Genomic DNA, 16,792 nt, shown 5'->3' on the forward strand with positions numbered 1-16,792 from the left:
ATATCCAGTTTTTCTTTCCCTCACCCTCCTCTGCCTGGAATGCCAACTCCCTTCTCTTCTCCCTATTTAAGTCCTTGCTTCGTGACCAGACTTGAGCTCCATCTTCCCCTTCAGGTCTTTCTCAGCTCCACCAGCCAACAGTGATGGCTTCCTCCACTGAAATCTTGTACAGCCTTCTTATCTATACCATCCGACTGGCTCTTAACATAGAGTCTTAACATAGAGTCTACCCTATGTTGTTATTTATCTTCTTAAGTAAACATCCTTTTTGCTCACATTTTAATCAGTCTGAAAGTAGATATGATTCATGCCCAGTTGTATGCCTAACTTCTTTGTGCATACAGTCGGGACACCATAAGTATATATATTCAATTATTTTTTTACCTACTCAACTTAGAGCATAAAATATGCTTGCTGTTAAAAATCCAAATAATTCTGTATTTTCACTTGTAGTAATAAGTGAAATTTGCCCTCTATGCACTCAAATCCCAAAACGCTTCTTCAGGGGAGCTACTGTTAAAGTTTCAGGTATTTTTTTCCCATCTTGTTTAAATACATTTCTATTGTTCAGGCGTATTTACACACACAAACACACCCAGAGTTCTTTGTTTGTACGTCAGTGGGATTACACTAGCCATATTGTCAAATATGCCTTTAGTTCTTCCCAATGTGTCAATATTTTCCCAACTTTTTGCGAGGCACTTGTTATGCGCTAAACATTTTGCTGAGAACTACATATGCCTTATCTCATTTATCCTTCACAACTGCCTCATGGAGGAAGTTCTAAAATTATTCCAATTTTTTTCCTGAGGAAACTGAAACTTAGGTTAATAACTTGTGGTCTTCCAGCCCCTGTTAGCACTCGCCTTGTGATTACTCTTGGATTCTACTGTTGTTTTATTTATTGCATTTATTTATGTATTTATTTTTAATTGTGGTAAAAAAAAAAAAAAACATGTAACATAGAACGTCCTGTCTCAACCATTTTCAAGAATACAGTTCAGTAGTGTTAAGCATATTCACTTGGCTGTTAAACAGACCTCCAGAACTTTTTCATCTTGCAAATCTGCAACTCTATCCCCACCAGACGACTCGCCCTTCCCGCTCGCCCGAACCCCTGGTAACCATCCTTCTCCTTCCTGTTGCTGTGAATTTGACTACCTCGTATAAATGGAATCCTACGGCATTGGTGCATTTTGCTTTCATGTAGCATAACGTCCTCGAGGTTCATCCGCGTCGTAGCTTGTGACGGGACTTCCTTTCTTTTTCAGGCTGAATCACAGTCCCTGGTGTGTAGGTAACACATTTCGCTCATGCGTTCATCCGTGAAAGGCCCTGTTGTAGTGACGGTGCGCCTCCTTGGCCACCCAGTGTCAATTCCCATCTCATTCAGTAACGGCACCGTGATCTGAGGTATTACTTCCCCCTATTGTGGGCAGAGTGGTGGGACTTTAGTCAGGGAGCTCTGCCCCCTAGCCGAGGAGGGTTCTTGACTCAAGCTAGGCAATAAACTTCCTCTCTTGTTCTGGAACTTTGTACCTTGACTGGATTCAGGCAAGGATGAAAGCAGGAGTTGGATCTTATTATTCGTGCGATACCAGTCTCTGACAAGAGTGACAAGCAGTGCCCACTTCCTACAGCCCTGCAGCTGCTTTGCTCCCTCTTCTTGCCCAAGCCTTTGGTCTCCAGCCTTCCTGTTAGGCCTGTGAGCCATCCAGCATCCTTCCAGTAAATCGTCTTCTGATGCGGTGAGCCCAAGGCTGCCTCTGTTGCCTACAACCAGAGAACCTTGGCGCACACATATGCACTGACTCGCAGTCTCCCCGGCTCAACTGAGAATTTCATCTGCTTTACTTTTTCTAGAAAGGTCTCTCTATTTTGGTCAGCCAGTTGTCTTCTTTCTAGCGTCGAGTGCTAACCTGACTTCATTTGTCTATTCTTCCGTCATCTTGATGGGATTCGAGGAGGCCGTAGAGTCACAGGCATTTGGTAAGCCCTCTCAAAATGCTCGTCAAAATATGTTTGTTGGTGATATAGGGAGAAAAATAAAAGTGAGTTAACATTTGTAGGAGTGTTCTCCATTTCCTTCTGCCAAAGAGATTTTGGTCAAGACATGCTTACGTTGTAAACATGACTTCACTGTGGATGGAGCCAAACAAATGTGTCTATACGCGGGATCCCCTACACAGCACACTCCGTGTTGTTGCAGCATTTAAGGCACCACGAATGTAATTTCTCTGAGAATGAATATTCTATTGTTCATGAGCTTTGCAAAAATTGTACCATACACTATGCAGACTTCCAGATCCTACTTTCTTAAAAAAATCAACTGTATGCCTCCAAGATTTCTCATGGTCTTACACGGAGCTGAAGCGCTTTCATTTCACTGGGGACTGTGTGAAGATACAGATAGCAGGATTACTTATTTTCACACTGATGACATTGGAAGGTTTTTGGGTTGGGTGGAATAATGGGTTCACAGGTGTTCATTATATCATTGTATTTACTAACATAGCTTCTGTATGTACCAAATATGATATTTAAAAAAGCCAACCTACTCTGAGGAAGGATGGGGTTTATAAACCACTTAGGGGAAAATGAGATTTGACTCTATTAAATCCAGCTCTTACAGATTCCAATTTACCGTGAGTCAAGCTGTGTCCCTGACATAGCTACACGTTTTTAACACCTGTAAGAACACGACTTACAAGCGCTGGTTTTTACGGAGCGTCGCTCCTGCTGCGTGGACAGCCCCTTGCGCCAGGCCTTTGCCGCGATCTTGCCAGTAGGTGGCGCCCTAGGACCACTGTGTTTCGTTACTGTAGCCTGACTTCTGTAGTACTACACCCTTCTCCAGAAAGGCAATTTAAAAAAAAATAATAAGATACAGCTTTGCTTTTATTTTTTTAATTTACTTATTTATTTTTTTATGAGGAAGATTGTCCCTGAACTACCATCTGTTGCCAATCTTCCTCTTTTTTTTAATTTTTTTACTTAAGGAAGATTGTCCCTGAGCCAACATCTGTTGCCAATTTTCCTCTTTTTACTTGAGGAAGACTGTCCCTGAGCTAGCATTTGTGCCAATCTTCCTCCATTTTGTTTGTGGGATGCGGCCACAGTACGGCTTGATGAGTGGTGTGTAGATCCACGACTGGGATCCGAACCTGCAAGCCCCAGGCCCCCAAAGTGGAGCGCAGAATTTAACCACTATGCCACTGAGCTGGCCCCTGGAAAGGCAAACTTTAAGAAGCAAGAGTAAAGAAAAGATCGATCAGTTGATTAGAAGGAAAAACAACCCCCCATGTAAGTAACTTCAATTCATCCATTCTTTGACTACGGCAATGATTGTGCATTTTACGTGCAGTATTTATACATTCTCGACCTCACTGAGCAGGCTGATGTAAGGTTTTCTTATAGCACCTGGTTTTCACCACTGTCTTCTCTACAGTGCGTTCATCTGCACAGGGAACTGACTTTTGAACTTATTCTTCTTGGAGCACCTTCTGTGTTGAGTATTGTCTGAGCTGGGGCTGGCTTCCTGTATCGAAAACAAAGGGTCTGTTTCCTAGAGATCTTTAGGAGTAAGAGAAACACCCAGGGGAGTTTGGCCTGCAGGGGGAAGATGTCCTGCGTGACCTCTTATCGCAGTTCCAGCCCGTCGATGGTCCACCTGCCTTTCTGTTCCTCATTCCCCCACCTCTGCCACTTGTTTCTTCCTGATCTTTCTTCTCTCTCCTTAGCTCATCATGCAGGACTTTCTCCATAACAGACTTATCTGAACTCCTCTGCCACTCCCACTGTCATTTTTGTCAAAAATAAATGACATATCAGTATTCACATTTGTTTCTGTCTGTGCCAGAATCACCATCAGCAACAACAGAAAAAAAAAGGGAGGAAAAATTATCTGAAAAAACCACATCTTTTTTGACCCTAGAGGTCCAACATGTATTAAATTCCAAATTATCTTAATGAGGCAGAAAAGGCTTTGATTAACTTTTTGTGTGTGGAAAAATATACATAATGTAAAATTTACCATTTTGACCATTTTTAAGTGTACAGCTTAGTAGCATTAAGCACGTTCACATTGCTATGCAACCATCACCACCATCCACCTCCAGAACTTTTTCATCTTCTCAAACTGAAACTCTGTCCCATTCCCCCTCCCCCAGCCCCTGGCCACCACCGTTCTACTTTCTGCTTCTATGAATTTGACTGCTCTAGGAACTTGACACAAGTGGAATCATGCAGCATTTGTCTTTTGTAACTGGCTTATTTCCCCTAGCATAATGTCTTCAAGGTTCACTTTGATGAATTCTTTATATTAACATTTATTGATGACATATGGTACTCCAGAGCTGCACTAAAGGCTTCACATGGATTGCCCCATTTAACAAAGAGTAAAGTAGGAGCTTGTCCTGTGGCAGTTAGACAGGGAAACCAGGGCTTAAGAAGGTTAAGTCACTTACAGACACACGGAGGTACGAGGTGCAGGTGTCCTGGAACCCACGCCTGCCGCCTCCTCACAGCCACAGCCACCCCTGTGGCTGCCTGGGTGCCGTCTGCCTCTTTGGCTCAGTCCTCAGCCAGTCAAGAGGGTCTGGTAACAGCAAGGTTATAAGGGTTCCAACTCCCAGTTTATCTCAAATTAAAAATGCACATGGAGGAAAGCAATTTGCCTTTGTGGCATCTTATTGAGAAGCCACTTCTGCATAAGCTCCAGTCATGAAACGTTAATGGCTGTAGCTGAAGAGGGCAGGTGCACGAAGTGTTTCAACTAAAAAATGAAATAAAAATTTGACTGTGCCTATTTAAGAATCTTCTCCGCATACTGCTAAAAGTCTCTTATTTCAAAAGAAAAATTATAATAAAGTCACATATAATACATTCAGCAACCAGAACATAAGAATCATATCTTGGATGGTCAAACACAAATTATGAGGCTACATCCATATATAAATTAACTCTAAGAAACGCAGCTTCATTGATGTATAATTCATATACCATACAATTCACCTAGTTATAGTGCACAATTCAATAACTTAGCTTTTTGATTGGATGAATATTGCCTTACCTTCTGACCACCCTACATTTCTTTGGTTGATTTGATTGGTGAGCATCAAAACAGGACAAGTTAAGCCCCAGGGTGCTTCTGTGGCATCTGTTTGGCTTTTCTGTGAACGTTGTTTCTATATCCGTGACTATTTAATTTCTCAACTTTTTGTGTCTTAAAGGTTCACATGTTAGTAGGTTATTTGGAGTTCCATTATTTTGCAATAGATACAACAAAATAAAAGGAGGTTAGTTTTCCAGTCTCTGCGAGAAATGCAATACTATCAGTAGCTGGGTCTGTCCTGCCACGTGAATCAGCATTTCCAGGAGCTGAAGGAGTTTCTATTTGCAAATTCAGATGTCTATCTCCTGCTGCTCTCAGAGGAACTGAGAACCCCCAGGCTCCAAGCCCAGGGCAGGAGCACCTTTGGTTGGGGGATCATCTCGGTGTGCAGAGGTAACAGAAGGAACTGGTAAGGCCTCATGCAAGAGGGATGGGGGACGAAGAGAGGGGAGCCAAGAACCCCTTCTTCCTCAGCTCCACCTTCTTTTCCACTCACTGAGGGTCCAGGGACAAGGGTGGGAATAAGGCCTGGACAGCCCAATCGTGGGACCCTAGACAGACCACACCTTCCCTTTTCCCACAGTCTTATTCTGACATTGTGGCCGCTGCACTCAAGTGGTCAGGTCAGCACTAGAATGCACCAAGGCTGAGGGCAGTGGTGGAGGGAGAAGCAGAGGAAATGGACAGTGGGCTGTTAACTGGGTCTGAGGCAAAACCTGCAGGGACAAGGAAAAGACTATGTGACTCTGGTGGCAGAAGGGAAAAAAAGAGAAAATTCTGTGGTTCGCCCAACAGGAAGATTGTACACAGAAAATGTTATATTTGCCAGCACCCATGTAGTGCTATGTAACAGGCACCATTTTAAGCACTTTGGAATATTAGTTCACTTAATCTTTGCAAAAATTCCATGAGGTAAATACTATTATCCCCACTTTACAGACAAAGAAGCTAGCTACAGAAGAGTTCAATAATGCGTCAATGTCAGATGGTAGGTGGCAGAGCCGGGATCAGAACTCTTGGGTCGGTGCTCTGTGCACTGTGCCCGACGCTGCACACACGTGACAGGATCCACTGTGTTTTCACATATATGAAGGTATATGACGTGTAAGTGTTAATCTTGTATGTCTTCCTTCATATGTGAAGACAGGGCTGGCGATGGTGGTACTTCTAGCACCTGACTAACCCTCTTTGAAAAGTAAATTTCATCAGCTTCTTTTCAAAGGATGGGGGCTCGGTCATGACCCTTTGGCCTAGTTAGTCCGAGCGAGTCCCGGGCTGGGAATTGTCTACAGACAGAGTTGGGACAAAATCTGTGGCTGCTGGTAGATTGTCACAGGCACTATTGTCACCTGCTTCTCACAGACCACAGGGCAAACGTGAGTGATTTATTAATGCTAATGAGGCTGCTCTCTCACTGAATTTCAATTCAGATGGAAGCAAATGCGTAGCTAGTATGACTTTTGGAAATATGTTTGCATTTCTAGTACTAAAAGGAGATAGCAACAACTTCTGTCTTTATTTTTAAATTCCGACCCCTCCTTTTTTTTGATTTTATCTTCCACAGTATTTTTGTTTGAGTATACATGAAACACAGTAGGGTGAGAAATTTAATCTATGTGATCATTTGGTCAACTAAGTCACCCCATGGTGTTCATGGGGGGCCTGCTGTGGACACCCTTCCAGGCACCCAGGACACAGAAACAAGCAAGACACACTGTGTCCGGGTTCATGGAATAAGTCGGGCTGAGACGTGATATGCAGGTAAATAAATACAATTAGCAAGTGATTTCAGATAGAGATAGGCATATTCAGGAAGAAAATAATACATAACAGTGTTTGAGAGACAACTGAGAGTGGGGCAGAATCACTCCTTAGAAACGGCTTGCTGTTTAGTGAGCATTTATTAAATACATACTGTACTCAGAGTTTGAGATACAGAGAGAGAGTGAAACACACCATTTGGTCCTCGAAGGCAGCACCCACAGATGGGAAATCAAACCCCAAGTGCGCTGACTCATGCTCTGCCTTTGAGATATCAGGGACGACCTCCCTGGGGTAATGCTGACATTAAAACGTTGATGACACCAAAAGTCTATCTGGCTTGAACGCTGAGAGTGGAATACGGCCCCTACTGGCTTTGATAACGGGAACAGTTTGGTTGGAAACGTTTACAATGCAGAGATCTCGCTCCCCGGATTAGAACCGTAAGTCTGTGTTTGTCCATTACACAGATAGTCTGGGTCTGCTTCTCCCAGAGGCCTTTTTACACGTGCCAAGCTGGTGTTGCATAAAGAGCAAGCTTGTGCATTCAGCAAATATAACCTGGTGAGCAGAGCGACGTTACTCATTCACCGATAGGGGAGCCAGCGTCCTGCAGCCTCTGGCTGAACACGGCAATGGACATGGAGAAGGTCAACTCTATGGACTTCGGGGAGTTTGTGGATGTGTTCGGGAACGTCGTGGAGAGATGTCCTCTGATTGCAGCCGCCATTTGGTCCCAGCGCCCGTTCTCTGACTTGGAAGATTTAGAGAAGCACTTTTTTGCGTTTATTGATGCTCTTCCACAGTCAGGTAAGGCTGCAGTATTAGACACCGAGATTCTCCACAGAGGGGTTTCAAATATGCTTATCAAAATATTTTTAGACATTTTAGACTACTTGCTTATACTTGATATATTTATTTAGTTATTTTTATGGTAAGGTGTAGTAAGTTTCCTCAGACTTAGTACTCAAGAGTCAAGCACTTACATGGTGTTAAGCCAAAGGTGGAATGAAAGAACGTGTATTGGCTCAGGTCAAGTGGCTGTTAAATATTAAAGCCATGAGGTCACGAGGAAAAAGGAACAGGCGCTGTTCTCCTCGGGCCTCCCAGCAGCTCGGAGGCCAAAGGTCAGGCTGAGGGCCCACCCTCTCTCCACTGAGTGTGTTCACTTTGGGAACGTCCTATATGCAAGACAGGAGACAGCTCAATATCAGAATATCTCAGGAGCCCAGGGGAAAGGAGAAATGGCTGATATTTTTTACCAGAAGGAGCTAGTTTGGACCGGACTGCTAAGGAAAGGGGACTCACCCAGATCAGCAACTCCCTGGGGGAGTTCAAGGGAAAAGACGAAAATCTGAAGGAATTCTTCTGGAGAAAAGGAAAGAAACTGTTGATTTCCCATGGTTAGAGAGGGAAAAGGAGGCCCTTCTGGGTGCGGGGTGGGAGAGGCGGACGTGGAGGTTTGGGCTGACCCCAAGTGACTCAGCATGACACACAGGCTCTCTGGGATGCAGCTGCCAAGCGTTAGCAGTGGAAGCTGCCTCCTGGGCTGTCCTGACACTCTCCAGAGACGCCTGGACGCCTGGACGGAGCTGAAGGGGTGCAGGGGCAAGGAAGGGCTGCCTTCACAGAGGGCCTTCTAAGGGGTCTGGGGTGGGGAGGGGGGACGGCTGCTCTCTTCTCTTCCATAGTGAGGCCAACAAATAAAGTCCTGCTCTCAGTCCAGGGCTTTCACACTGGATGGTCTCTGTCTGTCAGATGAGCGTCTCCCAAATAAGGAGCTCATGTTAGGCTCGTCAAGGAAGAGGGGAAGACAGTGTTATAAAAGCAAATGGACAGAAACGTCTGGGCCACATTGATGCTCACTCGCTCCAAAGCCAAACTCAGCTCCACCACTGGGCTCCGGCACAGGGGCAGCTGGCGACCCCGAGCCTTCTGACTGATGACTCACAGGAACAGTGGGCCCCGCTCCACGGGTGAGGTGACTCAGGCTTGTCGGCCCAAAGCCTGCAGAGCAAGCTGGAAAGAGCAAGGGGCCCTGGAGCCCACGGTCGGATTGTCTGACAGGAAAACAGAGGAGGCTGAATGAAAGCCTGCTAGGCCAGAGGGGAAATGACTTTTCCAGGGTGTGAATGCCTTCTGAATGACATTGTTCTATGTCATTAAGGAAGAAAATCCCAGGATCTGTTTCGATACCCAAAGTGGTGGTGGGGCTGCGGAGGGAAGGCACTGAGAGAAAGCTGTGATAGTGTGAAGAATTTAACTCTAGCATTCATTGGTTTATCCAGTTATTCAACAAACATTATTTGGGGTTTACTCTGTGCCAGGAACTTAGATAATACAATAAAAATGTCCCTATTTCTGTCTTCTTTCCCACCAGCAGTCACTCCAACCAGTTTGACCAGAAGTTCTAGTTAAGGTTAGTTAAGACCTAGTTCAGGTTAAATCTAATCACAGTCCTGAGCAAAGTGGGATTTGGGGCAGGTCTGGCATACACTCCCTCACTCCCCAGGCTTGTATTTGATCCCCCTCCAGACTCAGTGGAACTTCTGTCTTCTGGCCAGTGTCAGAATCCTATATCACTCAGGGAATAGAATATTGGCACTTAAGAAGGGTTTGCTGAATGAATGAATGAAATTGTTCCTAAGATGACTTTAAAAGATGACGGATCCTGATATTACCCCTTCCCCACACATTTTAACTGGGGTGACTTTCATGGCAGGTCAGTGGGACAAGATGACTGGAGAGAGTTCAGGCCACCTGGACAGTGGTTTGCTTCTGCACTAGGCACACTTCTTTGGAGGGACCCCCACCCCCCCGCTGGTGGAGCCTGCTTCTTAGCCCTGTGCTAGTATCTGCGTTTCTCTTAGACAGGCGGCTGGGAGCAGAGCCTCAATGGTGATGTTAGCAGTAGGAATAACAATAACACTAGCTAAAATGTATTTAACCCTTACTACTGGTGCATTTGAGGAAATTTCTAAACACTTTGCATTTGTTAACTCATTTACATTTAATCCTCATCACAATCCTATAAAACAAGCATTGTCATTATTATCCCCTTTTTACAGATGAGAAAACTGAAGCACAAAGAGATTAAGTAACCTGATCAAGGGCACACAGCTAGAAAATGGCAGAACCGGTATTCAAACCCTAATAGTCAACCCAACAGCTTTTGAAGGATTTTCCAGAGAATTAGAAGCAAAGTCTAGGAACAGTTTCTAGGCATTTCATCTATTCATTCACTAATTTATTCAATTAACATTAATTCTTGATGTCCCAGATCCCATGTTTGGTAGTTTAAACAATCAAATAAAATGGGGTTTACTGTATAGTCTAGCTTTAATCCTTGGATAGTAAAGAACAAACTGGGTGTAACGGGGCCTTTGAATCCTAAAACTAAAAACTTCCCAAAACTTAAAGAGATGTTCAGGATATGACGATCTACCTGGTCAAGGATTTGTTTTAGACGATCTAAGAAAACCCTACACCATTACCAGAAAACTGAAAATCCTGTTTCTGGAGTAAGCCCAGGTCGACGATCCATTTAGGTTACTCTATGATGACTACTGGTCAGTAGGTGGCAGTCCTGGATTAACATTCAGCTCCAGCACTACTTGGCAAAGTGCCCTTTCAAGACAATCAGTTCCTGGTTACCAGGCAAGGGGGATGGTGCTAGTAAAGGGAAGAAGGTTGAAACACACCCACCACACACACACACACACAAATGCACACACCACAAACACACACACACACAAATGTACACCCCACACACATACACTCACACCACACACATATATTACATACACATCCTCCACACATGCATCACACACAGAGCCAACAAGAAGCCGGTTCAGCACTGATTTGTGTTAAAAATCAAAGAGCAAAAAAACTGTAATAGAGTTAATCGTGCATCCCTTTGTGGCATTTCATGATAGCAATAATGCCATAATTCATTATTTAATATTTATTTCAGAACATAGTTGTTGAATAAATGAAAGAGTTGCATACTAATAATTCCCTTAAATGCAGGTTATAATGTATTTAGTTGAGGCTATTACAATGTGTTCAGTCAAAAAATATATGGCACTCCTTCCCGAGAGTGACATGTTGGTCAGTAAATACCTATCAAGTGCCCGCTGTGCCCCAGGAACTGTCCCCAGCACTGGGGACAGAGCAGGGAACAAGACAAGTGCCTGCCTTCCGTAAGTTTACATTCTAGTGAAGGGAGACAGGATCAAGTGAAATAAATAAGATAACTTCAGATGTTAGAAGTAATAGAATAAAATATGCAATATTGTAGAAAATATGTAATAAAGGCGGTCTTTCTTAGGAAGTGACATTTGAGTTTAAAACCAAAGAGGAGAAGGAAGTAGTCAAAGATCTAGAAGGCCGCTCTAAGAAAAGGAGCCAGAGACTGGACATTTTAGGGGCACAGACAGACCCAGGCAGTCAGAGAATAGTGAAGAGTGGAGGGAGATGAGGAAAGAGAGGTCGGGGAGGGGGCTGGCTGTGGTGGTAACAGTGGGAGGTGATGGTCATTTGGACGAGGGTGGGAGCAGGAGAGGTGGGGAGATGTGGCTGGATTCTTAGAATAGATTTTAGAGTTAGAGCTAACAGGGTTGTTTTTTTTTAAAGATTCTATTTTTTCCTTTTTCTCCCCAAAGCCCCCCAGTACATAGTTGTATATTCTTCGTTGTGGGTCCTTCTAGTTGTGGCATGTGGGACGCCGCCCCAGCGTGGCCCGATGAGCAGTGTCATGTCCGCACCCAGGATTCGAACCAATGAAACACTGGGCCGCCTGCAGCGGAGCGCGCGAACCCAACCACTCAGCCACAGGGCTGGCTCCTAACAGGGTTTTTGTGATGGATTTGTTGGGGGAAGGCAGGTCAGAAACAAAGAGAAATTAAGGATAACTCCTAAGCTTGTAGTCTGAGCAACTGCGTGGGTGGTGGGGTTGTTTTCTACAGTGAGGAAGACTTTGGAATTGAGAGGGCTGGAAGGAGAACGAGAGCTTGTTAAGTCCGGGATGCCTAATCATCATCCAAATGAAAATATTGAGTGTTCACATGTTTCTTCATATCACAGGAACTCAGTGGAAAGCTGTGGGCTAGATGACATCAGGGTTTCATCAAAGAATTGATGGCATTTAAAGCCATGGGACTAGATGAGAACACTTGGGGCATCAGTGTAAATACAGAAGGGAAGAGATGTGAGTCCTGAGTCCTGGGGTACTTCACTGTTGGTGATCTGGCAGAGCAGGAACCAGTGATAAAAGCAGGCAAGTGATGGTAATCTTCCATGAAGGAGAGAGGGCCAACCACATGACATGTTCCCAAGAGACTGAGAGAGGAGGACTGATAACTGGGCTTAGGCAAGATGTCCATCATCTGTGACCTTGAGGAGCACAGATTGGTTGGCGGGTGGGGCTGAACCCTTGATAGAGTGAACCTGGAATGGAAGGTGAGGAAGCGGAGAGACCAGGTAGACAACTTCTTTGAGGAGCTTTCCTGTAAGGAGGAGCAAAGACAAGCAGAGAGGCTAGAGGACAACTGGGAATCAGGGGAGGGTGTGAATTTTGTTTACGGGAGTGAGTGATTCTAAGGCACGTTTGTGGGTTGATGAGGATAAGGCAGTGGTGGGGGAAAGAAATCAATGTTTGAAATTGTGGTTTTTGAGACGGAAAAGATGGGCTGGCTTCCAGAACACAAGTGGAGAGGTTGGTCTTCAACAGAAGGGACAGGTAATCCATTGTACCGGGAGCACACTAGTTGGCAGAGATGTAGGGACACTGGCGGACTCTATTGGGATTCTAGGCCAATCGTGTGCTCTTCAGAGGCCACCATTGCCTGCCTTGTTCTTCTCCTGTTGAAACAACCAGTGCTGGCTCTGTGCCAGGAGCTCTTCTAGGTGCAAAATGCGCGACTTCTGGTGGCAGCAAACAACGTCCACACTTCCATCTCCAGATGGGACATGACAATGGCACAGGCAGCAAGTCTAAGGTTTTAGGAATGACAGAAGAACAGGCAGCTTTGAAATGGCCCTGCGAACCACAGGACATTCGACTGACCTGGCCAGGGCTTGGGCATTCCAGGTGGGAGGACCTGCAGGACTGGAGGTGAGGAGGGTGGGATGTCCCCACGCAGTCTCCAGCCTCCTGTGGGGGTTTAAGGCCAGGCTGGGAGTACCTTGTGGAGGAAGCATTGGATGGGGAATTGGGGCTTTGCTGCAGCCAGTGGGTCCGTGCCATCCTGGGCAGTACTTAAGGAGCCAAAGGTTTGGGGCAATAAAGATGGAGTCTTTGGCTGGACGGGATCGGGTTCTGTTTCTTCCCCCTATCCGACTCCCCACACCTTTTTCTTTTTATCTGCAGCTGAGGTGTATGTGTGTGTATTTAAATTCCAGTTCCTCTTATTTAGTTTCTTTTATTCTTCTCTTTGCTCTGTCCTTTCCTCGGCTTCCCTTCTCTCCTCTCACTCCTCTCCTCCCCGCACACAGTGGAAAACACAGGCTCTGTCCTAGGCAAACATTAACCCCAGGCGATGTTTTCAAGAGGGGAGACAAACCCCGGGAAGCGAGAAGCGAGGTGCAAGGGGGAGGACAGAGGCAGGTCGGCGCGCGTGGGACCTGCCGGGCCGCCGCCACTCCGTGCTCCATGGGGCGAGGGGAGTCCGGTGGGGGCGGCAAGGGGACAGACCCTACTCCCTCGCCCGGGCCTCCCCCCAGTAACTACTTCCCTGGGAACTCGAGCTGGGCCTCTAGAGTCAGGAATAGAAAAGGAAGCCAGCCGAGAGAGAGGGAATCCTGTGGGAAGACGGCGTCTTGGCCCCCCTCGCCTTGAGGCTGCTTTGAAAATCTGAATATGCAAAGTAGGGGGCGCGGGCGGTCGTGCCGGGTCCGGCCCGTAGGGCCTTCCAGGACTCGCGGTTTCCCCATTCGCCCGCCGAGGTCGTTCGCGGTCCCAGGCTGGGTGGGTGCAGGGTGGATTCGGGCTCAGGCCCGGCAAGAGGCCGCCCAGCACAGCCAACCCCCCGGCCGAGGGTTGAGGGCTCCCCAGGTCGGGAATTTCACAACCACCACCTGCATTTTCACACCGCCCAAACGGGGCTGGACGCATGAAGCGGGAAAGAGCCACCTGTTGTTGCAGTGCCCGAGGGACAGGGCCCGTGAGGGGTTTTAAAACAGTGGTGCTGCAGAGATCGGATTATTGGTGACATGTCTCGTTTTAAACTCTCTTTAGCTTTGTAGGGGCAGCCAGTGCGCTGAAGACGCCTGTGACTTGGAGTCCAGGATCCAGGCTCAGGCCCTTGGCTACTGGCTAAGTGACCTTGGGCAGGTCACCCGACCCTTTCAGAGCCTCCACTGAATCCTCTTTTAAATGCAGATCTTTCCCCAGTCCTCCCCTCTTCTGAGGACACTGGTCTATGCCTTAGCTGGAACAATCCCAATCATCCTTTAGTTGGGCAGAAACTGTAAGGTTTGAGTAAGGGGAGGCTTATACGGTAATTAAAAGGGGGTTAAATTATCCCCTTTTCCAGTAGAGCCCAATGCCTACTCCCAGTGCAGGAGTCAAACGCTTCCAGCCACGTCTCAGTCCAGTTACCCAGCATCTACTAGGATTAATAATAACGGCTGTTCACTGAAGGCTCGCTGGCATTAGGTGCTGTGTTTTAGGTAGGTGCGTTGTCTTTAATCCTCACAACTACTCAGCAAGTTAGGTGTCATTATGCTCCTTGTGTGGATTACGGCCCCCTGTTTACCATATCTGAGATCTTGCCCAGCCCTGAGGATCCTAATTCCCTCTTTAGCGAGCTAAGCAAAGTGATTGGGAATGTCTCAGGGAAAACCTGGATCAGGGTATTTACAATCCCAGGGGTTTCCAATTTTAGGCCGAGGAGATTATGAGAAGCTGTCTTCAAAGAAAACGTTCTTCTCTGCAGTCTCTTTGGGATCTGCAGGTGGAGGAGGGAAATGAGCCTCAGACAGGGTGGGTGGTGAGTGGGCACTGTTTTCCTAAACGGAGGAAAGCCACGTTCGTTGGAAGGGCTGTGGAATTCCTGCTGAAGAGAGGGCTTCTTTGCAGGTAATCATCTGCAAGGCTCTTTGGTTGCCTGATTCCAGGAGCCCAGAACTCACACTTAGGGTCACAAAATTCTGGGCATTTATTTGTCAGCCCCATGTCATCCCTATGGACTCTCCTGGCTCTTCTCCTTTGGAACAGAACGAAACCCATTCCGCGGCTTTTGCAGGAAGTCTTCAGGCCCTCGCGTCCGGCCCTCTCCGACATCAAAGCCCCTCTGAGAGCAAAGGACTTTGAAAAGATACGAAACCCTCGGACTCCTTATCGCGTCCCAGCTCCCTCCCGAGCAAGTCGTAAATTCCGAGCCTCAGCGACCTCTCCCCTCCGCTCTTCTTGCCCCAAGGTCTCAAAGGACAAACTTGTCACTTCCCGTCCCGCCCCTGGGTCCTGGCCGAAGCGGGGACCGAGGGGCGCAAGTTTCGGGATGTGTTCGAGAGGCGGGTGCAATGGGCCCCCCAGCGCCTCCTCGATACCCCTTGTTGCCCCTCGTCACCTCCTGGGGCCCCTGCTTCCCTCTGGAAGCCCTCTTCGGGGCAGGGCAGGAGGCCGGGCTCGGCCTGCACGCAGCCCTCTGTGCCCTCTCCGCGGAGCGCAGCAGGCGCGGTGACGCGCTCCCGCCGTGTCTGTGCTTCTTCGCAGGCCAAGAGGGCATCCTGCGCTGCCACCCGGACCTGGCGGGCCGCGAGCTGCAGCGGGGCACGCTCACCGCCGAGTCGCAGCGGGAACAGAGCGGCGCGGGCCTGACGAGCCTGAGCGCGGAAGAGCGGCTCCGGCTGGCCGAGCTCAACGCGCAGTACCGCGCGCGCTTCGGCTTCCCCTTCGTGCTGGCGGCCCGCCTCAGCGACCGCGCGGCCGTGCCGCGAGAGCTAGCGCGCAGGCTGCACTGCCCGCCCGCGCAGGAGCTGCGCACCGCCCTGGCCGAGGTGAAGAAGATCGGCCACTTGCGTCTCGCGGACCTCCTCGGCGTGGACCCTGCCGGGCCGCAGCGGCCGCGCGAGCCCGGGGCGCCGGACGCTCGTCGGGACGCGCGGGGGCCGCAGCCCGGCGCTGTGCGCCCTGGGCTGGAGGCTGTCGCAAGCTTGGAACGGCGTCCACACACGCGCGTAAAGGAAGGGGAGAATTGAGGCAATCATACGAATAACGAACCCTTTTGTCCACACACCCACACGCTCACGCTTTGCCAAAATATTTGTATAGTTTCACGCTTTGCCCCCGATTTATCCAGCTCACTGCTTCAATTCTTCACTCCCTTTGCGGCCTGTTGACACCACCAGCCTTTGTGGATTCCAAAGCGCTTATCCAGCCCTTGTTGCCTCCCCACCCTCTCTGCTAAGCCCGAGCTGCAAAGCAAAACGGACGGAAAAGGAATCTTTTACTCCACGGTTTGGCTATTTGTTTTCCTTCTCCCACCTCATTTGCTGCACCCGACATCTCCACGGGGGCGGAAGCGGCTTTCTCCCCCTGGGGCTCCTCCAGGAGCCGAATGAGGAAAGCAAAGCGCTGGTCTCGGTCCGCGGCCCCCGGGAAGGCCGTGTGGGGGACGGTGGGCAGGAGGGAGCCCCGCGATGGGCCAGCGTGGGAAAGCGCCCCCGGGGGGCGGGCACAGTAGCTGCTACGGGCGCTCCTAAGAGGAGGGGTGGGAGTGGGGGCGTCTCCGAGTTGGATGGGCCTGAAGGTCAGGGGCGGGCTGCCTTCCGTCTCTTCCGGATGTCGGCCCCTGAGAGTTGGCTCATCAGAACCTCAGGCTGCCCCGGGAAACCCAACAGTTATATATATATGACAAAAAAATAGTTGAACAATACTCACTGAGTAGCGCTGGGTATTGTGGCCCCTGGGATGAA

The 16,792-nt window shown here is 48.1% G+C and overlaps 1 protein-coding gene across 1 annotated transcript; it reads left to right on the forward strand.

Annotated features, from left to right (window-relative positions):
- Positions 1-7,509: 7,509 nt before the first annotated feature.
- URAD (ureidoimidazoline (2-oxo-4-hydroxy-4-carboxy-5-) decarboxylase) lies at positions 7,510-16,236 on the forward strand. The gene is made up of 2 exons (XM_046663695.1): positions 7,510-7,684; positions 15,591-16,236. Exons 1-2 carry the CDS (start codon positions 7,510-7,512, stop codon positions 16,073-16,075), a joined length of 660 nt encoding a protein of 219 aa, XP_046519651.1. The 3' UTR covers positions 16,076-16,236.
- Positions 16,237-16,792: the final 556 nt, after the last annotated feature.

The sequence above is a fragment of the Equus quagga genome, chromosome 6 (assembly GCF_021613505.1).
Source record: "Equus quagga isolate Etosha38 chromosome 6, UCLA_HA_Equagga_1.0, whole genome shotgun sequence".
NCBI classification, from domain to species: Eukaryota; Metazoa; Chordata; class Mammalia; order Perissodactyla; family Equidae; genus Equus; species Equus quagga.